This window comes from Corylus avellana, chromosome 1 (assembly GCF_965113065.1).
Source record: "Corylus avellana chromosome 1, dhCorAvel1.hap1.2, whole genome shotgun sequence".
Lineage (NCBI taxonomy): Eukaryota > Viridiplantae > Streptophyta > Magnoliopsida > Fagales > Betulaceae > Corylus > Corylus avellana.
The window spans coordinates 1,787,419-1,809,360 of record NC_142490.1 but is presented as its reverse complement, the minus strand read 5'-3'; the positions used below and the strand labels follow the sequence as shown (position 1 = coordinate 1,809,360).

The 21,942-nt window shown below is 37.6% G+C and overlaps 4 protein-coding genes and 1 long non-coding RNA gene across 5 annotated transcripts; 1 reads left to right on the top strand and 4 right to left on the bottom strand.

Annotated features, from left to right (window-relative positions):
* Nucleotides 1–479: 479 nt before the first annotated feature.
* LOC148587844 (uncharacterized) lies at nt 480–5,762 on the bottom strand. The gene is made up of 7 exons (XM_088512430.1): nt 5,194–5,762; nt 4,143–5,088; nt 3,074–4,042; nt 2,893–2,964; nt 2,488–2,808; nt 2,315–2,398; nt 480–695 (listed from the first exon to the last, which is right to left on the bottom strand). The coding sequence occupies exons 1-7, from the start codon at nt 5,760–5,762 to the stop codon at nt 480–482; spliced, it is 3,177 nt and encodes a 1,058-aa protein (XP_088368556.1).
* Nucleotides 5,763–8,127: 2,365 nt separating this feature from the next.
* LOC148587843 (uncharacterized) lies at nt 8,128–9,839 on the top strand. Its single transcript, XR_015912939.1, has 3 exons — nt 8,128–8,423; nt 9,319–9,435; nt 9,760–9,839. It is a non-coding gene; the product is annotated as an uncharacterized LOC148587843 (long non-coding RNA).
* On the bottom strand, nt 8,742–10,819 carry LOC132168732 (epoxide hydrolase 3). The gene is made up of 4 exons (XM_059579758.2): nt 10,078–10,819; nt 9,794–9,976; nt 9,317–9,558; nt 8,742–9,113 (listed from the first exon to the last, which is right to left on the bottom strand). The coding sequence occupies exons 1-4, from the start codon at nt 10,357–10,359 to the stop codon at nt 8,864–8,866; spliced, it is 957 nt and encodes a 318-aa protein (XP_059435741.1). The 5' UTR covers nt 10,360–10,819; the 3' UTR covers nt 8,742–8,863.
* Nucleotides 10,820–11,254: 435 nt separating this feature from the next.
* LOC132168731 (epoxide hydrolase 1) lies at nt 11,255–13,105 on the bottom strand. The gene is made up of 4 exons (XM_059579757.2): nt 12,756–13,105; nt 12,435–12,617; nt 12,090–12,331; nt 11,255–11,598 (listed from the first exon to the last, which is right to left on the bottom strand). Exons 1-4 carry the CDS (start codon nt 13,035–13,037, stop codon nt 11,349–11,351), a joined length of 957 nt encoding a protein of 318 aa, XP_059435740.1. The 5' UTR covers nt 13,038–13,105; the 3' UTR covers nt 11,255–11,348.
* A 3,864-nt stretch (nt 13,106–16,969) lies between these two features.
* On the bottom strand, nt 16,970–21,448 carry UBC17 (ubiquitin-conjugating enzyme 17). Its single transcript, XM_059579756.2, has 6 exons — nt 21,326–21,448; nt 21,076–21,179; nt 20,563–20,665; nt 20,381–20,444; nt 17,674–17,762; nt 16,970–17,362 (listed from the first exon to the last, which is right to left on the bottom strand). Exons 1-6 carry the CDS (start codon nt 21,353–21,355, stop codon nt 17,267–17,269), a joined length of 486 nt encoding a protein of 161 aa, XP_059435739.2. The 5' UTR covers nt 21,356–21,448; the 3' UTR covers nt 16,970–17,266.
* Between the last annotated feature and the right edge of the window lie 494 nt (nt 21,449–21,942).

Here is a 21,942-nt window from a genome sequence, read left to right as displayed (position 1 = left end):
AGTGTTTACACCTAGTCTTGGTGTCATTGGTGTTTTCCTCGTGCAATTGTAGTTAAGAGCCTGTTCATGATACAATTTGATAAAAATGAATTTTCTATCAAAAATATAATGGTTTCATACACAAGGTACATGTTGTAAACATAAACCAAATATATAATACACATCCAAAATAACCAAATTGTAACGGCTACAAGGTTAATGTGTCTACCATCACCTATATACATATTACACATCCAAAATAACCAAATTGTAACGGTACAAGGTTAATGTGTCTACCATCACCTATATACATATTACACATCCAAAATAACCAAATTGTAACGGCTACAAGGTTAATGTGTCTACCATCACCTATATAGATATTACACATCCAAAATAACCAAATTGTAGCATTAACCATATATATATATATATATATATATATATATACACATCCACAACGATCAATGTGCGATGTTCGTAATCCATTTTCTTGGTGTCTAATATTTTTGCCAATCTGGCTTCTTCCTTTTTCTCTTGTTAGACTCCATGACTGCAATTGCCTTATCCACAGTCGGCACAATCGTTTTACCTCTTCTGGCAGGTGCTGATGTACATGCAGTAGTACGCCCCAAATGTTGTTGAGAATGCTGAGAAGATCCGCTTGGTAAAGGAGTCCCTTCTAGGTGCGATGTTCCATGTTCCTGCGTCGACAACTGTGGGCTCACATTTGGGGAACCAATAATAAAAAATAAAAAATTCCCAAAATTGTAGATACGTTTAATACAAAATATATATATATAGAAGACAAAAGACATTAACAAACAATTCAAAACACATACACACACACGTTACCAAACAATTCAAAACACATACACACACATTATCAAACAATTCAAAACACATACACACATTAACAAACAATTGCACGACTCTCATACACCAAGATATGTGCTAGGGCTACATCTTTAAAATGCACAGATCCCATAAAGAAGTTCTCATATGTTTCAGTGCACCCTGCAGCAAGGATATTCAGCATGGCTACTTCCCAGCCCAGAGAACAGCAAAGGGTGGCATGCTTTTGACAACCCATGGAGTACCTAAAGTGAAACCCTTATGGACATAAATTCCCAAGACATACCTAGGTGAGATGAAGAGAGTAGCATATCACCGCATTTATACCTAAATCAGTGTAAAAGTTGATCAAAGACACAAAAAAAATTCAGATTTATCAATGCAGTCCAACATAGACCTAATCAAAGTAAAATTACCTTATCTTTTGATTATGGAGTAATTGCGTTTCATTTTTTTTTTTTTTTTTTTTTCAATATACCATCAACGATGACATGTATATATATCATCTCTAAAATTCTCATCATTGATATGCGGTTAATTGTTTTTAGATGCACCATCCACGACCACACCTTGTTGTCGCCGCTACGCAAATATATTTGCTATTAGCGTTTCAATATATATATATATATATATATATATATATATATATATATATATATATATATATATATATATACATACATACACCATCAACATTTATGTTGTCAGTAATGGGTTTCTAAAACTTTAATCCCTAATATATAGATTCGTGCAATAACTTGCGTGAGAAAAAACAATCAAACACGTTGTTTGTTACTCACCCGCGCCCCCCCCCCCCCCCCCCCCACCCAAAACACGTTCATTTTGCACGTTGCCTATTTGATAATACTCCCCAATGACCTTTATTTAGAACATATAAACCTTCATCTGTTAAAATGTGTGGAGCAGCAAGCAACACTCTTTCTTAACAGGTATATATATATATTGTGAATCCAAGAGCACCCCAACAAATTAAAAGATTTAAGGTCAGCTACTTGATTTCTATTCCTCATTCTACTCAAGCCTTAATCATACGGAAGCCCGAACAAAGAAAGGACCAAGAAAACAAAAAACAGATGGGGCATTCACAGGAATGGTCCTCCTTTTTCATGGGTTTGGGCTATTTTATACATCACCCTCAAAAGTACTAGACACACTTTCACATGGGACTAGCAAACCAAATAGTACATTGTTGAATAGACAAGCTATTTAATGTCACACAGCATATGTTATATGGGAAACATGAATTAATCATCATCATAAACAATGATCAAGGTAATAATTCTATAAGTTCATAAAGTCAATGGCAATCCATAACCTTTGGTTTAGATCATATATCCGTGTCCACAAAATATGAACAGACAACTGGATTCTAACATAGAAGAATAGTAGACTCTCTCTAGTAATAACAAGTTTATTTCCAAAAATACCAAAATAAACACTTAGTGTGTGAAGTACTCACATTAACACTAGAAAGGCTCTGAGATTGTGTGGACTGTGTATGAGGAGGTCCGTATAACCTTACGGTATTGACAGTACCAGTACCCTGAAACGTTGTAACATTTCACAATATTAAATATTTGAAATAACATTTTATTATGTCATCCAAAAGTAATATTATAATCATGTGCTCACAGTAGAATTGCCCTGAGACTGTGGGGTTTGATGTTGAGATGGCCCATATAATCTGACGGTGTGGACTGTACCCTGAAACTGACCTCTACCTCCACTCCTAGTCATAGGTCCACTAATATGCAGTCCAGTGGGCCCTCCCCTAGTTCTTGGTCCACCTCTGTGCAGCCCAGTAGGCCCTCCCCTAGTTCTTGGTCCACCTCTTTGCAGTCCAGTAGACCCTTCTGGGGTAGGTTGAAACTGACCTCTACTTCTACCCCTACCCCTACCCCTACCCCTAGTACTCCTTCTACCTCTAGAAGAAGCATCAGCATCTTGCGAAATCTGCAAATATGATGTCAACTTGGTAAATCAAATGTAATGAACTAATTATAATGAGTAATGACATTTAAACAGTTTATCACTTACTATTTCAGCATCAATGGTTGGCTGGGGAGTTGGGGTCTGATCATGTACACTTCGACCACTATCATCTTGTACCTATGATAATAAGCTTGTAAATTAATAACATCATACAATATATAATGAACAGGAGAAAATCCGCTTGACAAAAATTAAAAATTAATAATATATGTATGTAGTAACTCACCTCATGTTGTCTTCTACTACTGCTTCCACTTCTATAATTCACTGCCTCTGTTCTGTTTCGTGGACATGTTCTGCTATTGTGTCCAACCCCTCTACATTTGCTGCATCTCATCCTCACTCCACCCTTCCTCATACGGTATTGATTAACCGGCTCTTCTGGACCCCTTGTCCTTACTTTTCTGGGCCTCCCTGGTTGTATTCTACTTATAGGAGGGTCCACTTTGTCGCAGTTAGTCTTCACCCATTGGTCCTCTCCAGGCATTGGATACACAATTTCATCATACGCCTTTTTATACATCTCAATGCTATACCAATCATCTACGTAATCCTCAGGGTTTGCATTAAAAAACCAAATTGCAGACATTGCATGTGCACAGGGAATTCCTGTCATGTCCCACTGTCTACACCCACAAGTTTTCCCCAACAAATTCACAACATATTGTTTATTATTGTGGGTTACTTCGTATAACCCATCCCCAGCATATGTGATGTAGCAATGCCCAGCAACTTGTCTAATTTCGTCCAATTTGGCAACAACCCTTGGACATAGCGTACCAGTCATGGTGCGGATGCCATCCCTCTTCGTTTGATATCTCTTCATCAACTTCTTCCTTATGAATTCTAGCATGGATATGATCGGCAGGTCACGCGCATTCAGGATGTAAGCATTGAAGCACTCACAGAGGTTGTTGACAAGTAGATCACACCTTGGGAATGTATTGAACCAAGCCCTGGACCATGAGCTTGGGTCAACATTTGACAAGTAGTTGTGTGCATCCTCGCTTATATGCTTCAATTCATCCATTGCCTTATAGAATTCAGCTTCAGTGTATGCAGCAGCCGCAGCCCATAACTTGTCTTTCAATGCAAGACCACGATGCCCTGCGTCTCTGAAGTTGGCATACAAATGCCTCACACAAAACCGATGGTCACCCCCGGGAAGCACCACGTCAAACGCTGGTTGTAGCCCCTACAACCACAATGAATAATAAACAACACTTTGTTATCTTTTAACAAAAACAATGAAAAACAAAAAAGGAATAAACTTAATGAACTCATAATATAGTTACCTTTTGACGATCAGAAATAAATGTCCATCCTTGTGCAGGAGGGGTGCCAAGATCTGAGAGCAATGTCTCAAGAAACCATATCCAACTGTCTTTGGTTTCTGCCTCAACAACTGCAAGAGCCACTGGGTAAATGTTATTATTGCCATCCCTCGAAATGGCTGACAAAAGCTGTCCCTTATAAATTCCCTTCAAAAAGCACCCATCCAACCCAATGATAGGCCTACAACCAGCTCGAAAACCTTTCTTCATGGCAGCCAATGAGAAATACAACCTTTGGAAACATAATGGGTAGTCAAGTAAAGGTCTCTCAACCTTCATCATCACACAACTACCCCGATTCGTTTGTCTAACGGTTTCACAATAATCCCACAACTTATTGTATTGCAGCTTTACTTTGCCCTGCAGCATTTCCTTTGCAATTCTCCTAGCCCTATACAATTGACAATTATTAACATCAACACCCCATTTGTCTTTCACTTCCCCAAGAATTGCCTTCAACGGCATGTTAGGTTGCACTCTAAACTTGTCAATAAGTTTATCAGCAATCCATGCAGATTTCACAGTCAAATTCCTATGCTGCCTTGTACAAGTGTGCTTGTCTTGTATCGATATAATTTCAAATGATTCTTGATCCTTGGATTTACGGCCATAAACCCGATACCTACAACGTGGATCTCTGCATACGACAATACATTTGGCTAGGTAATTTTTTTTAAACCTTACATCCTTCCCCTTCTTCAAATTGTTCTCCCTAATTGCTTCTCTAAACACTTTGATTGAGGGAAATAGCTGCCCATTACTCAACTGTGGATTCGACATGTCAGTCGGTTGAAACTCTGTTCGCCTAGTAACAAATCTGGAAACAGATGAAACCTCATTCTCCTCGTCACTTCTAGGAGGGGATACAAGAATGTCACTTCTAGCCATGTCAGAGTTTGCCTCATCACCATCAACCTCATCACCATAGCACTGACCCCCTCCACTACCTTTTTTAGCTACCCTTGCATTTGCATTTTCATTATCATCCTCCGCCGCCTCATCATTCTCCCCCTCCTCATCATTATCCTCATCACCATCCTCACCCTCATCCCCCTCCCCATCACCCTCGTCATTACCCTCAACACCACCCTCCTCAACATTTCCTCCTGCCGTGGATGGCCCAGGTAGATTGCTATCTTCATCAAACAAGTCCGGTTCGAATACTTCTTCCCAATAAGGATCATCTCGATCAATCCTACTATTTTCACAATGTTCACCATCACCATCATCATTATCGTCATCATCTTCATCGTCATTAACTGCAGGCTCATCAAATGAAACAAGATACAACTCAATAACCGGTACCCCTTTATGTGCAGCAACCATTTCCAAGAAGTTATGATCCGATGAAATTAATTTCAAACCCCCTTGAAGAGTACAACCTGGTTGTAAGTAATACACTAGATCCCCTGACTTGTATCCATAGTTTTTTACTATACCCTCAATCTCAAAAAATGACAACTTGTCCTCATCGTACGTCTCATCATGCACATCTACCTCACCCCCCACATATGTGCACGTAAACCCCCTATTAATCTTACCACCGTAATGCACCTCGAACACAAGATCTCGTATAGTCATCCTAAACAATAAAAGAAGTAAAGAAAATTAACAACTCAATAAAATATTAAAAAAAAAAATTTACTAATAGAAATTCAAGTTTATGTAAATATCAACTACTATTAAGTACAATTTAACTTTAACTAATTTAAAGTCACTTCACAGGAAAATAAAAATAATAATAATAATTAACGTTAAATTGTACAAGGCATGCAATCTAAAGTAAGGGAACATATCGGAAACAAATCTAGACACTATATGGTCATTAATTATGCACACCCAATTATAAAGGCACATGAAGCTTCATATGATCATATGAGTATTTTATATGACATTATTATATATGGCCACGTCACCCATTGCGGATGGAGGTTCGGATGTAGGGTTACTCGACACTATAAAATTATCATGATTGTATATGTGCGATAAAAAAATAATTCAAGAATATATATTTACGTTACTAGAGTAAAAATGAAGTAAGTGCTATACATATTCTTTTTTCCAATCTAACTTTATTTATGTTACAAAATGACCACACAATTTTGTAACTTTAACTGATTTTTTTTTTCCAATAAATAAATATGCAAGCTTCCCTTACACAAATTAAAAATTAAAAAATTTTCATCCTTGTCAACTTCGACATTCTCAAACACGTGCAACATACAAGTAGCAACAAAATACCACCAAAGTGAGACATATTCCTATCTTTGTCCTCTCCCATGCATGCATGATGCATATAATTAAGGAGAGATAAAATGAAAATGAAAAGAAAAAAAAAAGAAAAAAGAAGAACAAGAGAAGAAAATACTAATATTTGAATATTGAAACTCTCACATCATAAGGGAGAAAAACGTGTATATTTGGATACCCCTTTTGGAGCTAGTCAAGCATGGCCTCAGGATGCAACTAATTCGTTCACATTTGTGTTTTGTGTTTAACCCTAGACATTTTCACTTTCTTTTTAACTTAACTTATTCCAAAATTTTTGCGAAAGAGTGGTTATATTCCAAACTTTTTAATGCCTACTTTCTATTGGAGTTCATTTAAGAATTTGCAAGCCAAAGATGTGTTTTTTTTAAAAATAGTTGAAAGTTCCTCATTTGGGAGTGCATTTTAAATAAAATGGCGTTATGTAGCATACAAAAATCATAATTCGACACCCAAGCCGTAGGTTGAAAGAAGCAAGGTGGGTGCTCTACATTTGGACAATTTCATTTCTTTTTTGTTAATTTTCGGTCACCTTATGATGTATTGCTTGTCATGGTTTGTTCAGATTTTTCTTCTTTCTCTTCATTTACAGCAGACAATAAAGGAGACCACATGTGACATGCATTACAACAAGGGGGACCACAGAACAAAGGGAAGGCAGAATGCAAAATTTTAAACCAATAAGCAGACAATATACACAGCAACCAATAACTTTCAATTTTTAACCAAAAAAAAAATTTATACTAAAAACAACGGCTGTGCTGCAGACAAGGCAAAAATATTCTAAACATAGGGACCCATATCACTTTTGGACACTATAAAGCGAATTCTCCTTCACACTTAATCAGAACATCAATACATATACAAAACAACCAAACCCATTCTCCACAAAATGTTCTGCAAAACAACCAAACCCATTCTCCAAAAAAATCTTCTACAAACAAACCAAACCCATTCTCCACAAAATCTTCAACAAAACAACCAAACCCATAGGAAAAACTCAATCGGGAAAGTGGGCTACCTTCGGGATGACGGGACCGGATGCGTGAACGGGGGGCTGCGACGACCGGCCGGAACCGTGCGCGGGGCTGGGTGAGGGCTGCGTGACCGGGGGATGGCTACGATCAGGCGGCGCAGCGTGCGAGGGGGGCTGCGTGGGGGCTGCGTGACCGGGGGATGGCTACGATCGGGCGGCGCCGCGTGCGAGGGGGGCTGCGTGACCGGGGGATGGCTACGATCGGGCGGCGCACCGTGCGGTGGGGCTGCGTGAACGGGGAAGCCGAGAATCGGGCGGGGGGCTGGGTGAACCAGGGGAACGGGTGAGATGCGTGAGCGTGAAGGAGAAGGAGGCCCTAAACTGTTACCTATTAACCTAAGCAAAACGGCGCCGTTTTGCTTAGGGTTCCCTAACCATAAGCAAAACGGCGCCGTTTTGCTCCAGTTTAAAAAAAAAAAAAAAAAAAAAAAAAGAGCCATAAGGGCGATTTCGTAACTTAACCCTAATAAAACGGCGTCGTTTCGAGGTTTCCGTCCAGACTAACGGTTTTGACTAACGGAGTGGCCAAAATGCAACATTTTGGTAGTTTAAGGGGCTACTTTATGAGTTTTGGAACATCAGGGGGCTAAATCGCAAACGGCTGGTAGTTTGGGGGGCTTTTTTATATTTTTCCCAAAAAAAAATTATAGGGTACAAAGAACCTGAATTTACTTTATCCTTTTTAACATACTTTTAACCTCGAAGTTCAATTTATACTTTCCTTGAAGGTATCGACCAATGCTTCACACAGTGAAGCTGATGCGAGGAAGAAATAGAACTGTGGCTTGTGAAAGATTCTTGGAAGAATTACAAAAGTACAAATTGTTTCTTGAGGGCCTTTGCTGAAATTTCTATTTGAATGTAATTTCCTTCTGGATGGACCACCATTGTGCTGATGACTAAGACCTTTAAAACCAAGAGCTAGTGCATAAAGGAAGGTATGGTTAATTTCTAACGTATTTATTGCTTTATTTATTTTTGTTGAAGAAAATTGATTAAAAAAGGAATGTGAGACTTACCTATTGCCAAGATATCTGCAGTGGATTTGATTGATATATGTTTCTGAATTCAAACAGAGGCCTTCGTTAACAACTGTAATATTTTTATTTTTTTATTTTTTAAGTAATTGATTGATGTATGTTTCTGATATGGTTTTGGTGTGAGTTGTTATTTTTCATTCAATCTCATTAATATTCTTGTATAACAGCTTAAAGGTTCTAATTTGGTTTATTTTCTCAGTCTGCACTTTGCACCCATAGAACTTTGTCTTTTGCCATATTATTTCGGATAAACCATATTTAATAAACATGTAAATTCCATATACGTATAATAATTGGAGAGGAAGGGCACTAGTGTGCTTCAAACACTAGAAAATCCACTAATTCATAGTAAATTTGTGAAGGAAGGAAAGAATTTCATCTGAGACTTCTTGAGCTTTCTCCTGTTGAATAAAATGGTGCCCATCTAGTATAACAACTTCTAGGTTGGGGACAAGTCCCTTGAAAACTTCCCCCGTCACATATTGTCTTGTACCAATAGATTCAAAACCGAGATCTTTGTCACCTATCATGAATTTTGTTGGGACAGTAACTTTTGATCCTTGCCATGGTGCCAGAAGCTCCCAGTTCCTGTCACATTTTGAAAGTAGCAGGTGAAAACATAGTAATTGTATGGGCAATGATACTGTTAGTCATGATTCCGGAAGCTTCAATTATGGGTGTATGCCAAGAACAATTAGTGCATAACTCAATAAAATATGATCTTTTAGATTTTAATTTTGCGTATGATCTAATGTGAAAATTAAGACCTCACAAGGTGTTTCGACACTTACAGGTCCATAGCACGATAATAATTGAGGGCACCCGTGAAGCCAGATTCTTGGAACTTGTCTGCATAGACCTGGAGTTGCTCTTCAGTAATCCATTTTGGCAACACCGATGGTGTCTCCAGGTAATCAATGATCTCCATACCTAGAGGAGCTACCAGATAATCCCTCTTGGTTGAGAGCAAGAACTTCTTCATCACTATCAAATAATCATACCTTGCGAAAGCCCGCTCTGCTCTTCCCGGTTCCTACCCAACCAAACCCACCAAAACACCAACTAATTAGTTGCATTCAAGTTTAGGGGTGACAATTCATGTTCATATGTCAGGTTCAGGTTGTGTCAAAACATGAGTATAAGAGTATATAGGTTAAATCTAATCTAGCTTATTTAATTAAACAGGTCAGACCTTTCAATCTTACTCATTAATTTTGCATTTGGTTCATATTAGGTTTACAGATAGTATACAAGTACAAATATAGTACCTGAAACTGACAGATGAAACACCCTTCTCCAAAAGTTTGTCTGAAATGTTCAACAGCTGCATAACTATAAGATCTTTGAAAGTATGGAACATTTAAAGTGACTAGTCCCTTGACTCTATCAGGCCTTAACAAGCTCAGATGCCACCCAGCAACTGCTCCCCAGTCATTTCCCACCACAAATGCCTTCTCATTTTAGCAAAATCAGCAAAATCAAGACAAAGATATATATACATATTCAGACACACAAATATATACCTGCTGCATGCATATCATATGGGTTATACCTGCTGTTCACCAAAATGGTCAAGAAGGCCTATGAGGTCACCAACAAGATGTATTATAGTGTAGGAGTTGGGGCTGAGAGGAGAGTCAGAGTCACCACAGCCTCTCAAGTCAGGTGCAACGACATGATAGCCATGGTTGGCCAAAAAGGTGATTTGGTGGCGCCATGAATACCAGAATTCTGGGAAGCCATGAAGAAGAAGCACCAGTGGCCCAGTCCCTTGCTCTGCTATGTGCATCCATATTCCATTGGTTTTGATCCTTTGGTGATTCACCTCACTCATGGTCTCCCACTTCTCTCAGATCTCAAAAGGACCGGGGAGGGTGGCGCTCGATCTTATCAATGGCGTCCAGTCAGCCTGATTTTGAATAATGGAGAATTTGGAAGTTGGTTGGTGAGCTTGATAGTGAAAGTCAAGTACGGACTTTGTCTTTTAGACCTACGGAAATTGAAAGTTTCTCGGTCCACACGCTTTACACGTTGGATTTCCACGCTCAAGCCACATCATAGGGAAGGAGAAACTTTCAGACATCAATACGACTGGAAACGTGGTCTAAGGATTTTAGTAGAGAATTCTCAACGTTCAACCTTCATTACGTAAAAGTCTTCTAATTACTCTAGAAAAATGAGAATAAAATAACACACAAGGGCCATTCTATATGTTCGGCAGCTACTTTTTGCAGATCAAACGAGTTCAAAATTAGCGACTTTTTCATTAGCAGCAGCCGTTTGAATTCAGGTTCGAATTTGAATTCAGGTTCGAATTTCTGCAGAGGACTATATACACATGATTAAGATTGTACTTAAGGCAGGTGAGATACGAGGAGTTGCGAGGTCTACTTATTTTGGGCAAGTGGATCTTACATAGGGCTAGTAATTTTTTACATGACTTGCAAACTCAATTTAAATCCAATGCGAAATAAATGTGTTAAGGTTGAGAAGTCTAACCCGTTTAATTAAATAGGTCGGATTTAGGTTGATATAGATAATTTTATACATGTCTCGACACAACCCGAATTTGATACGTAAACACAAATTGTCAATCTTAAACTCTCGCAGCCTAGGTGACTGTAGGTGGGTCTTACGGCCTCTTTCGTGGAATTATAGGGATTCTCGTCCTCAAATTTGTTTTTGCTATATTTATATAAATAAACACACATAAATCTGAACTAAGCATGTATATGAAAAGTCCAATATTTCTCATTTATTCAAGATTTAATACAGTAAATAATTACTAAAGAAACAAGACAAGTCAAAGTAAAGAAAAATCCACTAATCCACAGAAAGTTTACGAAGGAAGGAAAGAATTTCATTTGAGACATCTTGAGCTTTCTCTTCATGGATGAAATGGTGACCATCTAGAATAACAACCTCGAGGTTGGGTACAAGGCCCCTGAAAACATCTCCTTCCACATATTCCTGCGTGCCATTAGTTTCAAAACCAATATCTTTGTCACCAACAATGAACTTTGTAGGAACGGTAATTTTTGATCCTTGCCATGGTGCAAGATACTCCCAATTCCTGTTATCATTTTGAAAGTAACATAGTGAAAAAGTACAGGTAAATCACAGCCTAGGGTTGCTGAGCGTTGTTCTGGAAATAACCATGCAGGAAACATACTGTAACAATTAATTTTCTAATTGTGCTGAAATATTCTGTTTAATTTCTATGTTTGATGGCCCCTCAAAACATAGAAATAAAAACGAAAAGTCATGGTGGTCCTATTGCCAGTCTGCAATTTTTTTCTCTGACAAAATTTTCTGTGGCTTGAAGTTGGGTTTAAGGTGTGATAATTTTTGTTAAAATATTAATTAAACAATTAAATTAATCATTTCTTATCAACTTAAATTTTTAGACAAGTGTTAATTAATTAACATGATAATATGTGAGAGAAAATATGAAAATATTAATTTTTTTTTTTTTGGGGTCATGCATGGTGGCCGGATGAAGATGGATCAACCACTTGAGTTGAATCTTGAAAAATGCTAAAGAAATATTCCAGTCAAACTTACAAGTCCATGGCACGGTAGTAGTTGAGGGGGCCAGTGAAACCAGACTCCAGAAACGTGTCTGCATAGACCTGGAGCTCCTCTTCAGTAATCCATGGTGGCAAAATCGATGGAGTTTCCAGATAATCAATGATCTCCATGCCCGGAGGAGCTACCAAATTATTTGTCTTCTTTATAAGCAAGAACTTCTTCATCACTGTCAAATAATCATACCTTGCAAATGCCCTCTCTGCTCTTCCTGGTTCCTTCTCAACCCACCCACATAAAAATTAAGTAAACAAACCCATCTACAAGAGGAGAGGGAGAGAGAAAGAGAGAGAGAGAGAGAGAGAGAGAGGGAGAGAGTACCTGGAATTGCAAGACATAGCTTCCTTCTCCAAACATTAGTCTGATAGATTCAATAGGTTTAGCATTTGCAGATCTTGGAAAGTATGGAACATTAAAAGCGACTAGTCCCTTCACTCTATCCGGCCTGAACAGGCTCATATGCCATCCAGCAATAGCTCCCCAGTCAGTTCCCACCACAAATGCCTTCTCACATCACAAAAGCATAACAATCAATATTCCCTATAGAAATCCTAGCAATTTTGCTGCAAAAAATAATTGAGGATCCGAATCACAGGAAACAAACACACACATACACACACACACATATATATATATATATACCTGGTGTTCACTATAATGGTCAAGCAGGCCAATGAGATCACCAACAATATGCATACAAGTGTAGGAGCTGGGGCTGATTGGGGAGTCGGAGCCGCCGTAGCCTCTCAAATCAGGTGCCACCACATGATACCCCTGGCTAGCCAAGTGGGTTATCTGGTGGCGCCAAGAAAACCAGGTTTCCGGGAAGCCATGAAGCAGTAGAACAAGTGGTCCGGTCCCTTGCTCTGCTATGTTCAACCATATCCCGTTGGTTTTGATCCTCTGCTGCTTCGTTTCACTCATGGTCTCCTCTCCTACCTAATTCTTCTCAAATTTGAGAGAGAAAGAGAGAGAGGCCTTGTGAATCATTCTATGGATAAGGACGCAGAAGTTGGTAAATACAAAGGAAAACGACATAGATGAGAAAGTTGACTTTCAACACATGGAATGGAAGGTCCAATATGTTTTTGGGTGGGAAATTGCACGCTCCAATCACAGTCCTCCAAAACACACTTGTTGTATATCAGACTGCAGCAAACAGGCCAAAACTCCTCGAGGGATCTTGAAACTTATGTATTAGAGATCAACAAGATTATATACATGATAACCATGAATATTATTGCAGGAATAGTCACACCATTGAGCAACTAAATCAACACCCAAGACATGTATTATTTAGGGGAAACCGAGATCAACACCAAATTTAATTAGAAAGCAAAAGGATTAAATTTAGGAGAAACTTTACTTATGACCCTTGAATTATTAAGCATTTTGAAAAGACTTTTTAAATTTCAATTTTATTCCATGAACTTTCAATTTGATGCAATGTATCCTCTTTAGTCGGATTTTAAATGTTAAAAATGATCAAATGACCTTTATATTCCTGACTTTTTTATAAAAATTCAATTTTTTTTTAAAAATAAAATAAAATGAAGGGTAATTTGGTCTTTTTAGTAATTTCCGTTAAGAATTAACGGCAAGTTCAGGGTCTTCCCTTACTAACAAAAATGCCTGAAACCCATTAACAAAAATAATGACAAATAATATATATATACACCAATTTTCTCTTCCTTTAAAAATTAACCACATTGAACCATGGAAAATTAAAGCAGAGGGAAAAATCTTTTTTACCAGAACTTTCGGTGAAGTAGTTTAAAACTTTAAATGGCCATCAGATTAGGCTTAAGCATTGGAAATTGGAAATAAATTATGCCAAGAACTCCAATCGAATTTTATTATTATATCTTCCATGCATTCACTATTAGAGATCGAGAAAGAGATCCGAGCTAGTAGCTACAGCTGATGAAAACAAAAAGAGCGGACTTTTAAATCAAACAAAGCTTTTAATAGACTATAATATTGCTTATCAAAACTTCGAAAATAATAATAATAATAACAAAATTTAATCAGTCAACTCTTTTAAGGGCTTTTTTTTTTGGTTAGCTCAGGAAATTGATCGAGACCAGGAACAGGAACAGGCTCAGGCTCAGGCTCAGGCTTGGCGGTAGGCTCAGGCTCAGGCTTGGCGGTAGGCTCAGGCACAGGCATTGGCTCAGTCTGTCTCGGCTGCTTTGAAGATTCTTTCTCAACTTCATCCGACCAGCGCCGAAGAGGATAAACGAACTTGAGCTTCAAAACTTTGTCAAGGCTCTCTTCCTCTTTGCCAATCACTGGCATATTGGAACTTCTCATCTCCTTGGCCGGCAGCGATCCACCCTTCATCTTTTGAAGACGGCTCTCGTACTCTTTAAGAGTATAATAAACCTTCACCTCACTCTTCTTCTTCTCTTCCAAAGATTTATCAAACCTTCTTCCTTTGTTGGAAGAAGGACGCTTTCCCTTTCCCTTGTCTGCTCTGTTTTCTTCGTTAGAATTCTTCTTCTCCTCATCAGCAGCTGCGGGCTTCTGTCCAGACTCACCATTACTCTCAACATCCTTCCTAGATTCTTGATTGGCCTCAACCAGCACTGCAGCTTCAGTGAATAAATTTGTTTGGCCGTTGGGTCTTCTCTGGAAACCCTCTTTATCAACCAATATTTCTCCATTGTTCTTCTTCGTAGGAATATTCCTCCTCGCATTACCAACATTGGCTCTCCCATTACCACCATTGGATCTCCTACTACGTACCATCTGGAAACCCTCTTCATCGACCAATATTTTTCCATTGTTGTTCTCCTCAACCTCAACCTTCGAAGAAATATTCCTCCTCCCATTACCACCGTTGGACCTTCCGTAATCCCGTCGATCACTCCTACCACCAACAACACCATTGTTGTGGTTTTGAGCGGTGTTGTGGTTTTGAGTGGCGGCATTTGACAGCGCCGTTTTACCATCTTGGACTTCATCCTCAGGCACAACGATTTGCGACCTTATCGCAGACCCTGCAGACCTTAGAAGGTCGGGCTTGTCTTTTTTGACAAAGATTTGAGACCTTATCACAGACCCTGCAGGAGGTTCTGCAGGCTTGTCTTTTCTGACAATAATTTGTGACCTTATCACAGACGCTGGAAGCACAAGACGCTTGGCTCGAAGATACGTCTTCTTTGGTAGATCGAGAGCACGAGAGCGCTCTTTCTTCGTCTTCTCCCTCTTCTTCTTCTGAGCCTCTTTCTTCTTCTCCGTCGCCTCCACCTTCTTCTCCTCCTCCCTCACCGCCACAGCAACCTCAATGTCTTTTCTTCCATCCTCTACGTCGTCGTTCAAAAGAGCGAACAAGTTGGCTGGAGGAGACATGGAGTTGAACACGCAAAACCCTAGGCGAAAACCCTAGGGTTAGGGTTGTGTGTAACCTAGGGGTAGCATGTTATATATATATATAACGTAACCACCGCCATAAACCCTTCTTGGGGCAGAAGAAACCCAATTCTAGAACTCTCTTCTCTTGCTGTCTTGTTGGAAAAGAAAAGAAAGAGGTAGATTTATTTTACAAACAGAAAAATATTTTAAATTCCTTTAAAAAAACCGTCCAAAATCCAAATTGATTGTGTTTAGAATTTGTAGTCTCAAGCGGCAGCTAACTAGGCCGGGTTTTGCTTTAGTTATATATTCTTATATTTTCTTTCCTTGTTTATTTTCTTTATTTTTAGGAATTAGTTTTTAAACTTTCTTATTTAAAAGATTAGCGCGCTTTTGTGATATTTTTTATTTTTTTTCTTATTTCTATTTCCTTATTTTCAGGATTTAATTAGAATATTTCCTTAATTAATTAGAGTCAACTGGAGTACTGTTGAGTTATAGTCTTGTAAATAGGCATGTGCGTGTTGAATGCCATATTACTATTGGGATTACTCTAATAATTTTAATGAAATTTATTCAAGAGAATTTCTCTTTAATTTCCTGATTGATTCCAGATTTTGTTTCGAAGTTTAGATGTGTCCTCCTTAAATCAATAGTGTTATTTTACAAATTTAGAATCAAACAAATAGATTAAAATAACAAAGAAATATATTTTCTATAACCAGATGTGATCCGTACAGCCCCGCATTTATTAATTAGGAATGCAATCGGATTCTTAAAAAGAAAAAAAGAAAAAAGAAAAAATGCAATTGGAAGTTGTTAATTAGCTAATTAAGATTCTCACATTGTACTGAACTGTTCTTATTGGAGAAGTGATATTTAATTCTTATTGAGATAAAGTTTTGCTCAAAATTAAGTTAGAGAAAATTCCTTTAATCTAATTTATTAAACTGATGCATGGGTGATTTCGAAGAAAACTGCGCGAGACAAAAATAACAAGCAAAATTCCTTCATTCAACATTCTTGGCAAGTTTTTGGAAAGTTCAGTCCAAAAGAAAATGTCCATAGAAGCAAGCAAGCACATCACATGGAAGGCAACCTCATGATCTGAATACTGTCAAGAGGAAAAACAATCGAAGTCTTCAATCCACTCTGCTGCTGGCTGCCAAAAAGAAAAGAGTGAAATATAGAGACAAAAGAAATAGCGATTAAAAGTTCGTTATACCCTGTAATTTTTGCAAGTTAAAATTGCAATTTTACAAAAAAAATAAAAATAAAAATGCCTTGCATTTTTTAAAAATAGCAATTCGGAAACAAAAATCAATGCATTTTCATACAAACATGCACAATTTTAAATACCAAACTGATTTTAAATGTCAAATTGTAATTTCACCGAACGCTTCAATAAGTTTTTAAAAATCAAGTTTTTGAAACGCATGTAGTGAAATCCCTATTTTAAATTGCAAATTTTGAAACTAATAAACGAAATGGACCCCAAAGACCAATAATTATCAGAGAATATTTGAACGATTAAAGCGTCTCATATGTTAACTCAAGTTACTCACTGTCAACAACAAAGACATGAGTTTGTTTGTTTCTCCCCTTGCTTGAAACATAAAAATGTCGATCTTCCTTTACAAATACCAGGCATTGCCAATGCACACAAGTTATTGAGCATTTTGGACGATATCCTGGTTCAAAATGCTTCTTTTCTCTGTCTTCATCTTCCTTTGAGAAGGCGAGCCATCTACTCTAATTTCTTGAGCAACCAATGAAGGAAGAAGATGCTGTGATTATTACACTTTATCATCATGGAACCACCATCTGGTCTCCTTGGGAGATCTGCCATTTTTACAGTTCTTTACATAGCGGTCATTATCTTCAGGTCGTTGCTGCAAAGCAAGGTCAAGACAACACAAGTTTAGATTCGAAATGAATAAAAGATGCGTGCCAATCATTCAGCAAGTCGAGGGTTACTTATTCTCTGGTTTGAACAATTTAGTAGAATCACAAGAATACTCTCAATAATCAGTAATGAACTCTCTGGTTTGAAGAATTAGCAGAATCACCGATATACTCTTAAAAATCAGTAACCAAAAGTCACACACACTAAATCTAACACCAATGACTTGGGAAATTTGGGGAACCGTAATATCCTAAAAGTTAATTGAAAAAAAATAATTATAAAAAAAAAGGTTCCAACCTTCGAAGTTGAGCTTGATAGCATGGACAGAATGCTGATGCAGATAGAACTAACAGTCATGGCTGGGGACCATGAGTCGTACAAAATATCTACAACAAAATGCCACATTCAATGTAGTACAATAATGTTAGTTTTGCTGCCACTGCAAAGGTAATCAACTGCACATTTTATTTAAGACAATCAAAATTGGGTAAAGTTCATAAGGGAAGAATGAATACCTACCATGCCACTAAAAAGCCATATACACAGTCACAAAGACCTCTATACATAGAAAGGTCTATTGAACATAATTTCACAAAAGGAAAAAAAAAATCCTGCTTGTTCAGACAGGAACAGGATCAGAAAGTAGGAAAAGCAGATTCTAAACTCTCTACACACGCTTGTGTGCACAGATACATTTTGCATATTCATTGCTTTAGGAAGTAGAATAATTAAGATGCCCGGCAGCCAATCTGACTAGAAATGGGCCGAGACCAATCAGTTTCCAGCATAGGTGCGATTGGTGTTGGATAGGAAAATAGGAAACGGGACACGGTCGAATCATAGGTTGGTTGGTGAGTGTCCAAAACCCAACCGCTACTGATCCAACCAATGGTGGTGGTATAGATATGTATTTTGCCCAAGCCCAACCCTAGCCACCACCTCCCTCTTCTCGCACCCCCCACCCTAGCTCCCCCTTATACAATCCATCTGTCTCAGTGAACAAACCCTTTCTTCCACAACCCTCAATTTCCCTTCTCTCGGAACCCAATTTCCTTAGGTTTTGAACTTCAATTCACAGAACCCTTGCTTCCACAGCCAATGGACATCTCTGTGTCCAGATCTAAGCTATGTGAGAGAATTTCCACTTATACCCACTTCAGATCTGATCTCTTTGAGCCGATCCCAATAAGAAGAAAAAAAAGAAGGATCTTCGGAAGAAAAAGAAGAAGCTGAAGCAAAAACATCACTATTTCCAAACACATGGAGTTATAGTAAACAGAAAATAGCAACAGCTAAAGAGAAATTATGATTTTGATGTCCCACCAAAGACATTTACTTCAAGGTTCCTAGCATAATTACAAGAGATTAAATTCAGAAGGTGGCAGTAAATTCAAGCCAAAATTAAAAAACCTACCAATTCAAAACTGAACTCAACTCAGACAACCATTTTGGAAAACTGAAACCATCTAAGCTTATGTTCATATTTTGAATGTCAATAACAGGAAGAATAGTAACATTTTTTTTAAAAAAAATGAAGGAACAGTAAATTTTTAAATTTTTTTTTTTTCTGATAGGTTTTTTTTTTTTTTTTTTGATAAGTAAATTTTTGTTTCTGATAGGTAATCAAGCAAATTTCATAAAAAAGCGTGAGGAGCCCCTAAATGCACCAGAAATATACATTAGGACATCAAACAAGAACAGAAGCAAAAAAAAAAAAAAAAATCACCAAAGCAACCCAAAACAGACACGGAACCCAAAAACCACAAAGAACCCTACACCCTCTTGCCTTTTCCACAGCTGGACCCCTCATAATTAATAGAACTCTCCAAGTTCTTCAGTTACCTCTAAAACTATCTCCTGGTTGAAAACTTATCATACAGCTCATGTAATATACTTCACTTGCTTATTTTTACTTGAAGTAAAACATAACGACATCTGGAACTGATTGATTTCAGCTGCAGACATCTTAACAATATAAAGCCAATTAGCACTACCGTTATTTCTGCATAACATACGACTTTAGTATATAAGCATAAAATGTAAAGCAATTCAAACCACAATTTCAATCTTTATCTTTTTTTCCTTTACTCCCCAACTTTTTGGCTGCATATCAGAGGCCTGTCCATATTATGACCTATGTTTAAACTGAGCGCAACAGATAGGGGGGTGGCTAAAGTACGAAAGCACATAATGCCCTACATACATGACTAATCGGAAATCTTGCAGAATGACCTCAAGGGTTTGAATGAACTGCAGAATAACAATTTTGCCCCTCCCTGTTTGATGCCAGTCAAAAATTCAAGGTAGAATTTCTTATAGTTCCTATTACTTATCACAAAATCTGCTTTTTTGAATCTTGAATTTATCAATTTAAAGGAAACAAATCCATTAATATGCTCATAGCAGCCAATTATCTCAAAAGTTCTTTTCTTAACCACCCCCCCCCCCCCCCCCAATGTCAGGATTCAGGATTCAACCAACTACACAGCATTTGTGCTACTCTTAGTTCAAAGGAGGTATTCTTATCTCATGTTTCAAAGAGATTTAATGCAGCCACATGTGGTTTTACTTGATTAAAAAAAACAGAGACAGAGAGAGATTGCAATACCTGAAGACCAATAACATGTACCTACTATCTAAAAGTTGTGAAAAACTTACTTAAAGAAAAAGAGATATCCAATGGTCACTATCAATATTACATCAGAGTTGGGGACAAAACCCATCACAATCAACAAATGAGTGAATAGAATTAATGCAGAAGAAAAAGAAGCAAAAGAACTTATAATCTAACTATAACTAATCATATATCACACACCAAAGAACTCCAAGAAAGAGTGGTCGATAATAACTCAACTTGTGGGGAAAAAGAAAAACAACAATAACCGAAGGTATATGTCATAAAATGGTAAGAAATTATACAAAAAGGGTATGCTAACAAGAGAAGAGAGAGGGAGGGGGGGGGGGGGGGGGAGAGGAGCTTGTAATAGACGGCCAACAAGATTACCTAAACAAATATGGCCATTGCTATAGATATGAGGATGCAGTGGAGCAGGATGCAGAAATATAACCTGTTAAACCCACAACCAGAATCAAAAGTAAACAACAGGACATAATCACCAAAAAACACTAATTTAACTCTACACGAGATTGAGTACATATTACAAAATTAAACAACTTTATGCAGACCTGTGGGGCTTCCATTGGGTAATGCTCAGGAAAGTCGACCTGAAGTTGATAAGTTTCATTTGAGTAGAGGGTTCCTGGAGCTCCATTGACTTCAATAACCCACCTTTGGATCCAAAATTCCCGAAAAATAACAAATCAATTTCAATATACTAACTAAAGCAGTAAAATGTAGAAATACATCAAAATCAGAGAAAAAAGTACACGAAAAGGCATCAAAACCAGATTTTGAACCCTCAATTACAATCATTTAAAACATCAAAAACAACATATGCATACACGCACATATACATGTCCACTAACCCGACACTAACATCACTATTTTCCTGAGTTAAGGCCAGTCAATCATTTCTAGGAACAAAAAACACGCTCAAAGCCCAAAGATTCGAAACTTTATTGTCTACAATTTTTCCCTATGCTTTCTCAGTATCCAAACAGGGAATAAAAATTGAATTGATTAACATATAAAACCCTAAAGAACCCAAACAAGCAAACAAAAAAGAAAGTAAGAATTACCTTTGGAGGTTATCGGTGACTTTGTGTTTGAAACCCGCAGGAGGATTGACCTGCCACTCGACAAGCTCCTTCTGGAGGCGATTGCAAGCAATCTTACTCAGAGCCTGAGAACACCAAAATTCAAAATCCGAACCACAATCCAATATCAAAAAGAAGGATTTGAATAGCACATATAAAAACGAATTATGATTGGCTTTATTGTATATATTTTGTGAAGCGATTGTATGAAGTTATAAAATTAGGGCAAAACCTTGCGCGTGGAGGCGGAGGAGCTGGTCATGGTTTTCTCTCTACAATGGCGGAGAGTTTGAGAGATAGAGAGAGAGAGATTGTGGAGTTTGACGAAATGGACAAAGAGGACCAGTGACGGTTTGTGTGGCCCATTTGTGTTCCCCACCCTATATTAAAATTATTTATTTGTTTCACGTCTTATCTTACCAAGGCACCTTTTGGTGCTGACAAGGCAGTAACCCTAAAACGACGTCGTCACATCTGACTAACACCTGCGACACTACGTTGTTCTGTGTTTTTCTTGTTTCGTTGGTAGTTTTTCCTCTTCAAATGAATGTAAAACATGTTTTAAGTAATTTTTTTTTGTAACTGATATAAAAAATTATGTAAATACGTTACGGGTTTTTTTTTTTTTTTTAGTATGAAATTATTGTCATAAATATAATGTGAAGTGTAGCATTACTCTTTTGAAATTGAATATTTGATATGAAATTTAATTTTTATAATAATTACTTACCATCTTTTTATCATTAATTTTACTTCTTTCAAACAAAATTAACATTACATAATTTTTATACTATGAGGGTGTAATATATAACATTACATAATAATAATAATAAAAATCATCTTTATATA

Excerpts from the sequence above, each read along its gene's own strand:
- UBC17 (XM_059579756.2), bottom strand. The coding sequence starts at position 21,355 with ATGACCAGCTCCTCCGCCTCCACGCGCAAG. Across the intron at positions 20,445-20,562 it reads ACCCAATGGAAGCCCCACAG|GTTATATTTCTGCATCCTGC; the intron begins GTCTGCATAAAG and ends TGGGTTTAACAG. Across the intron at positions 17,363-17,673 it reads TATCAAGCTCAACTTCGAAG|CAACGACCTGAAGATAATGA; the intron begins GTTGGAACCTTT and ends CTTGCTTTGCAG.
- LOC148587844 (XM_088512430.1), bottom strand. The coding sequence starts at position 5,762 with ATGACTATACGAGATCTTGTGTTCGAGGTGCATTACGGTGGTAAGATT. Across the intron at positions 4,043-4,142 it reads TTATTTCTGATCGTCAAAAG|GGGCTACAACCAGCGTTTGA; the intron begins GTAACTATATTA and ends TTGTGGTTGTAG. Across the intron at positions 2,809-2,892 it reads CAACCATTGATGCTGAAATA|ATTTCGCAAGATGCTGATGC; the intron begins GTAAGTGATAAA and ends TCATATTTGCAG.
- LOC132168731 (XM_059579757.2), bottom strand. The coding sequence starts at position 13,037 with ATGAGTGAAACGAAGCAGCAGAGGATCAAAACCAACGGGATATGGTTG. Across the intron at positions 12,618-12,755 it reads ACCATTATAGTGAACACCAG|GCATTTGTGGTGGGAACTGA; the intron begins GTATATATATAT and ends TGATGTGAGAAG. Across the intron at positions 12,332-12,434 it reads GCTATGTCTTGCAATTCCAG|GAACCAGGAAGAGCAGAGAG; the intron begins GTACTCTCTCCC and ends TGGGTTGAGAAG.
- LOC132168732 (XM_059579758.2), bottom strand. The coding sequence starts at position 10,359 with ATGAGTGAGGTGAATCACCAAAGGATCAAAACCAATGGAATATGGATG. Across the intron at positions 9,559-9,793 it reads GTTTCATCTGTCAGTTTCAG|GAACCGGGAAGAGCAGAGCG; the intron begins GTACTATATTTG and ends TTGGTTGGGTAG. Across the intron at positions 9,114-9,316 it reads TATTATCGTGCTATGGACCT|GAACTGGGAGCTTCTGGCAC; the intron begins GTAAGTGTCGAA and ends AAAATGTGACAG.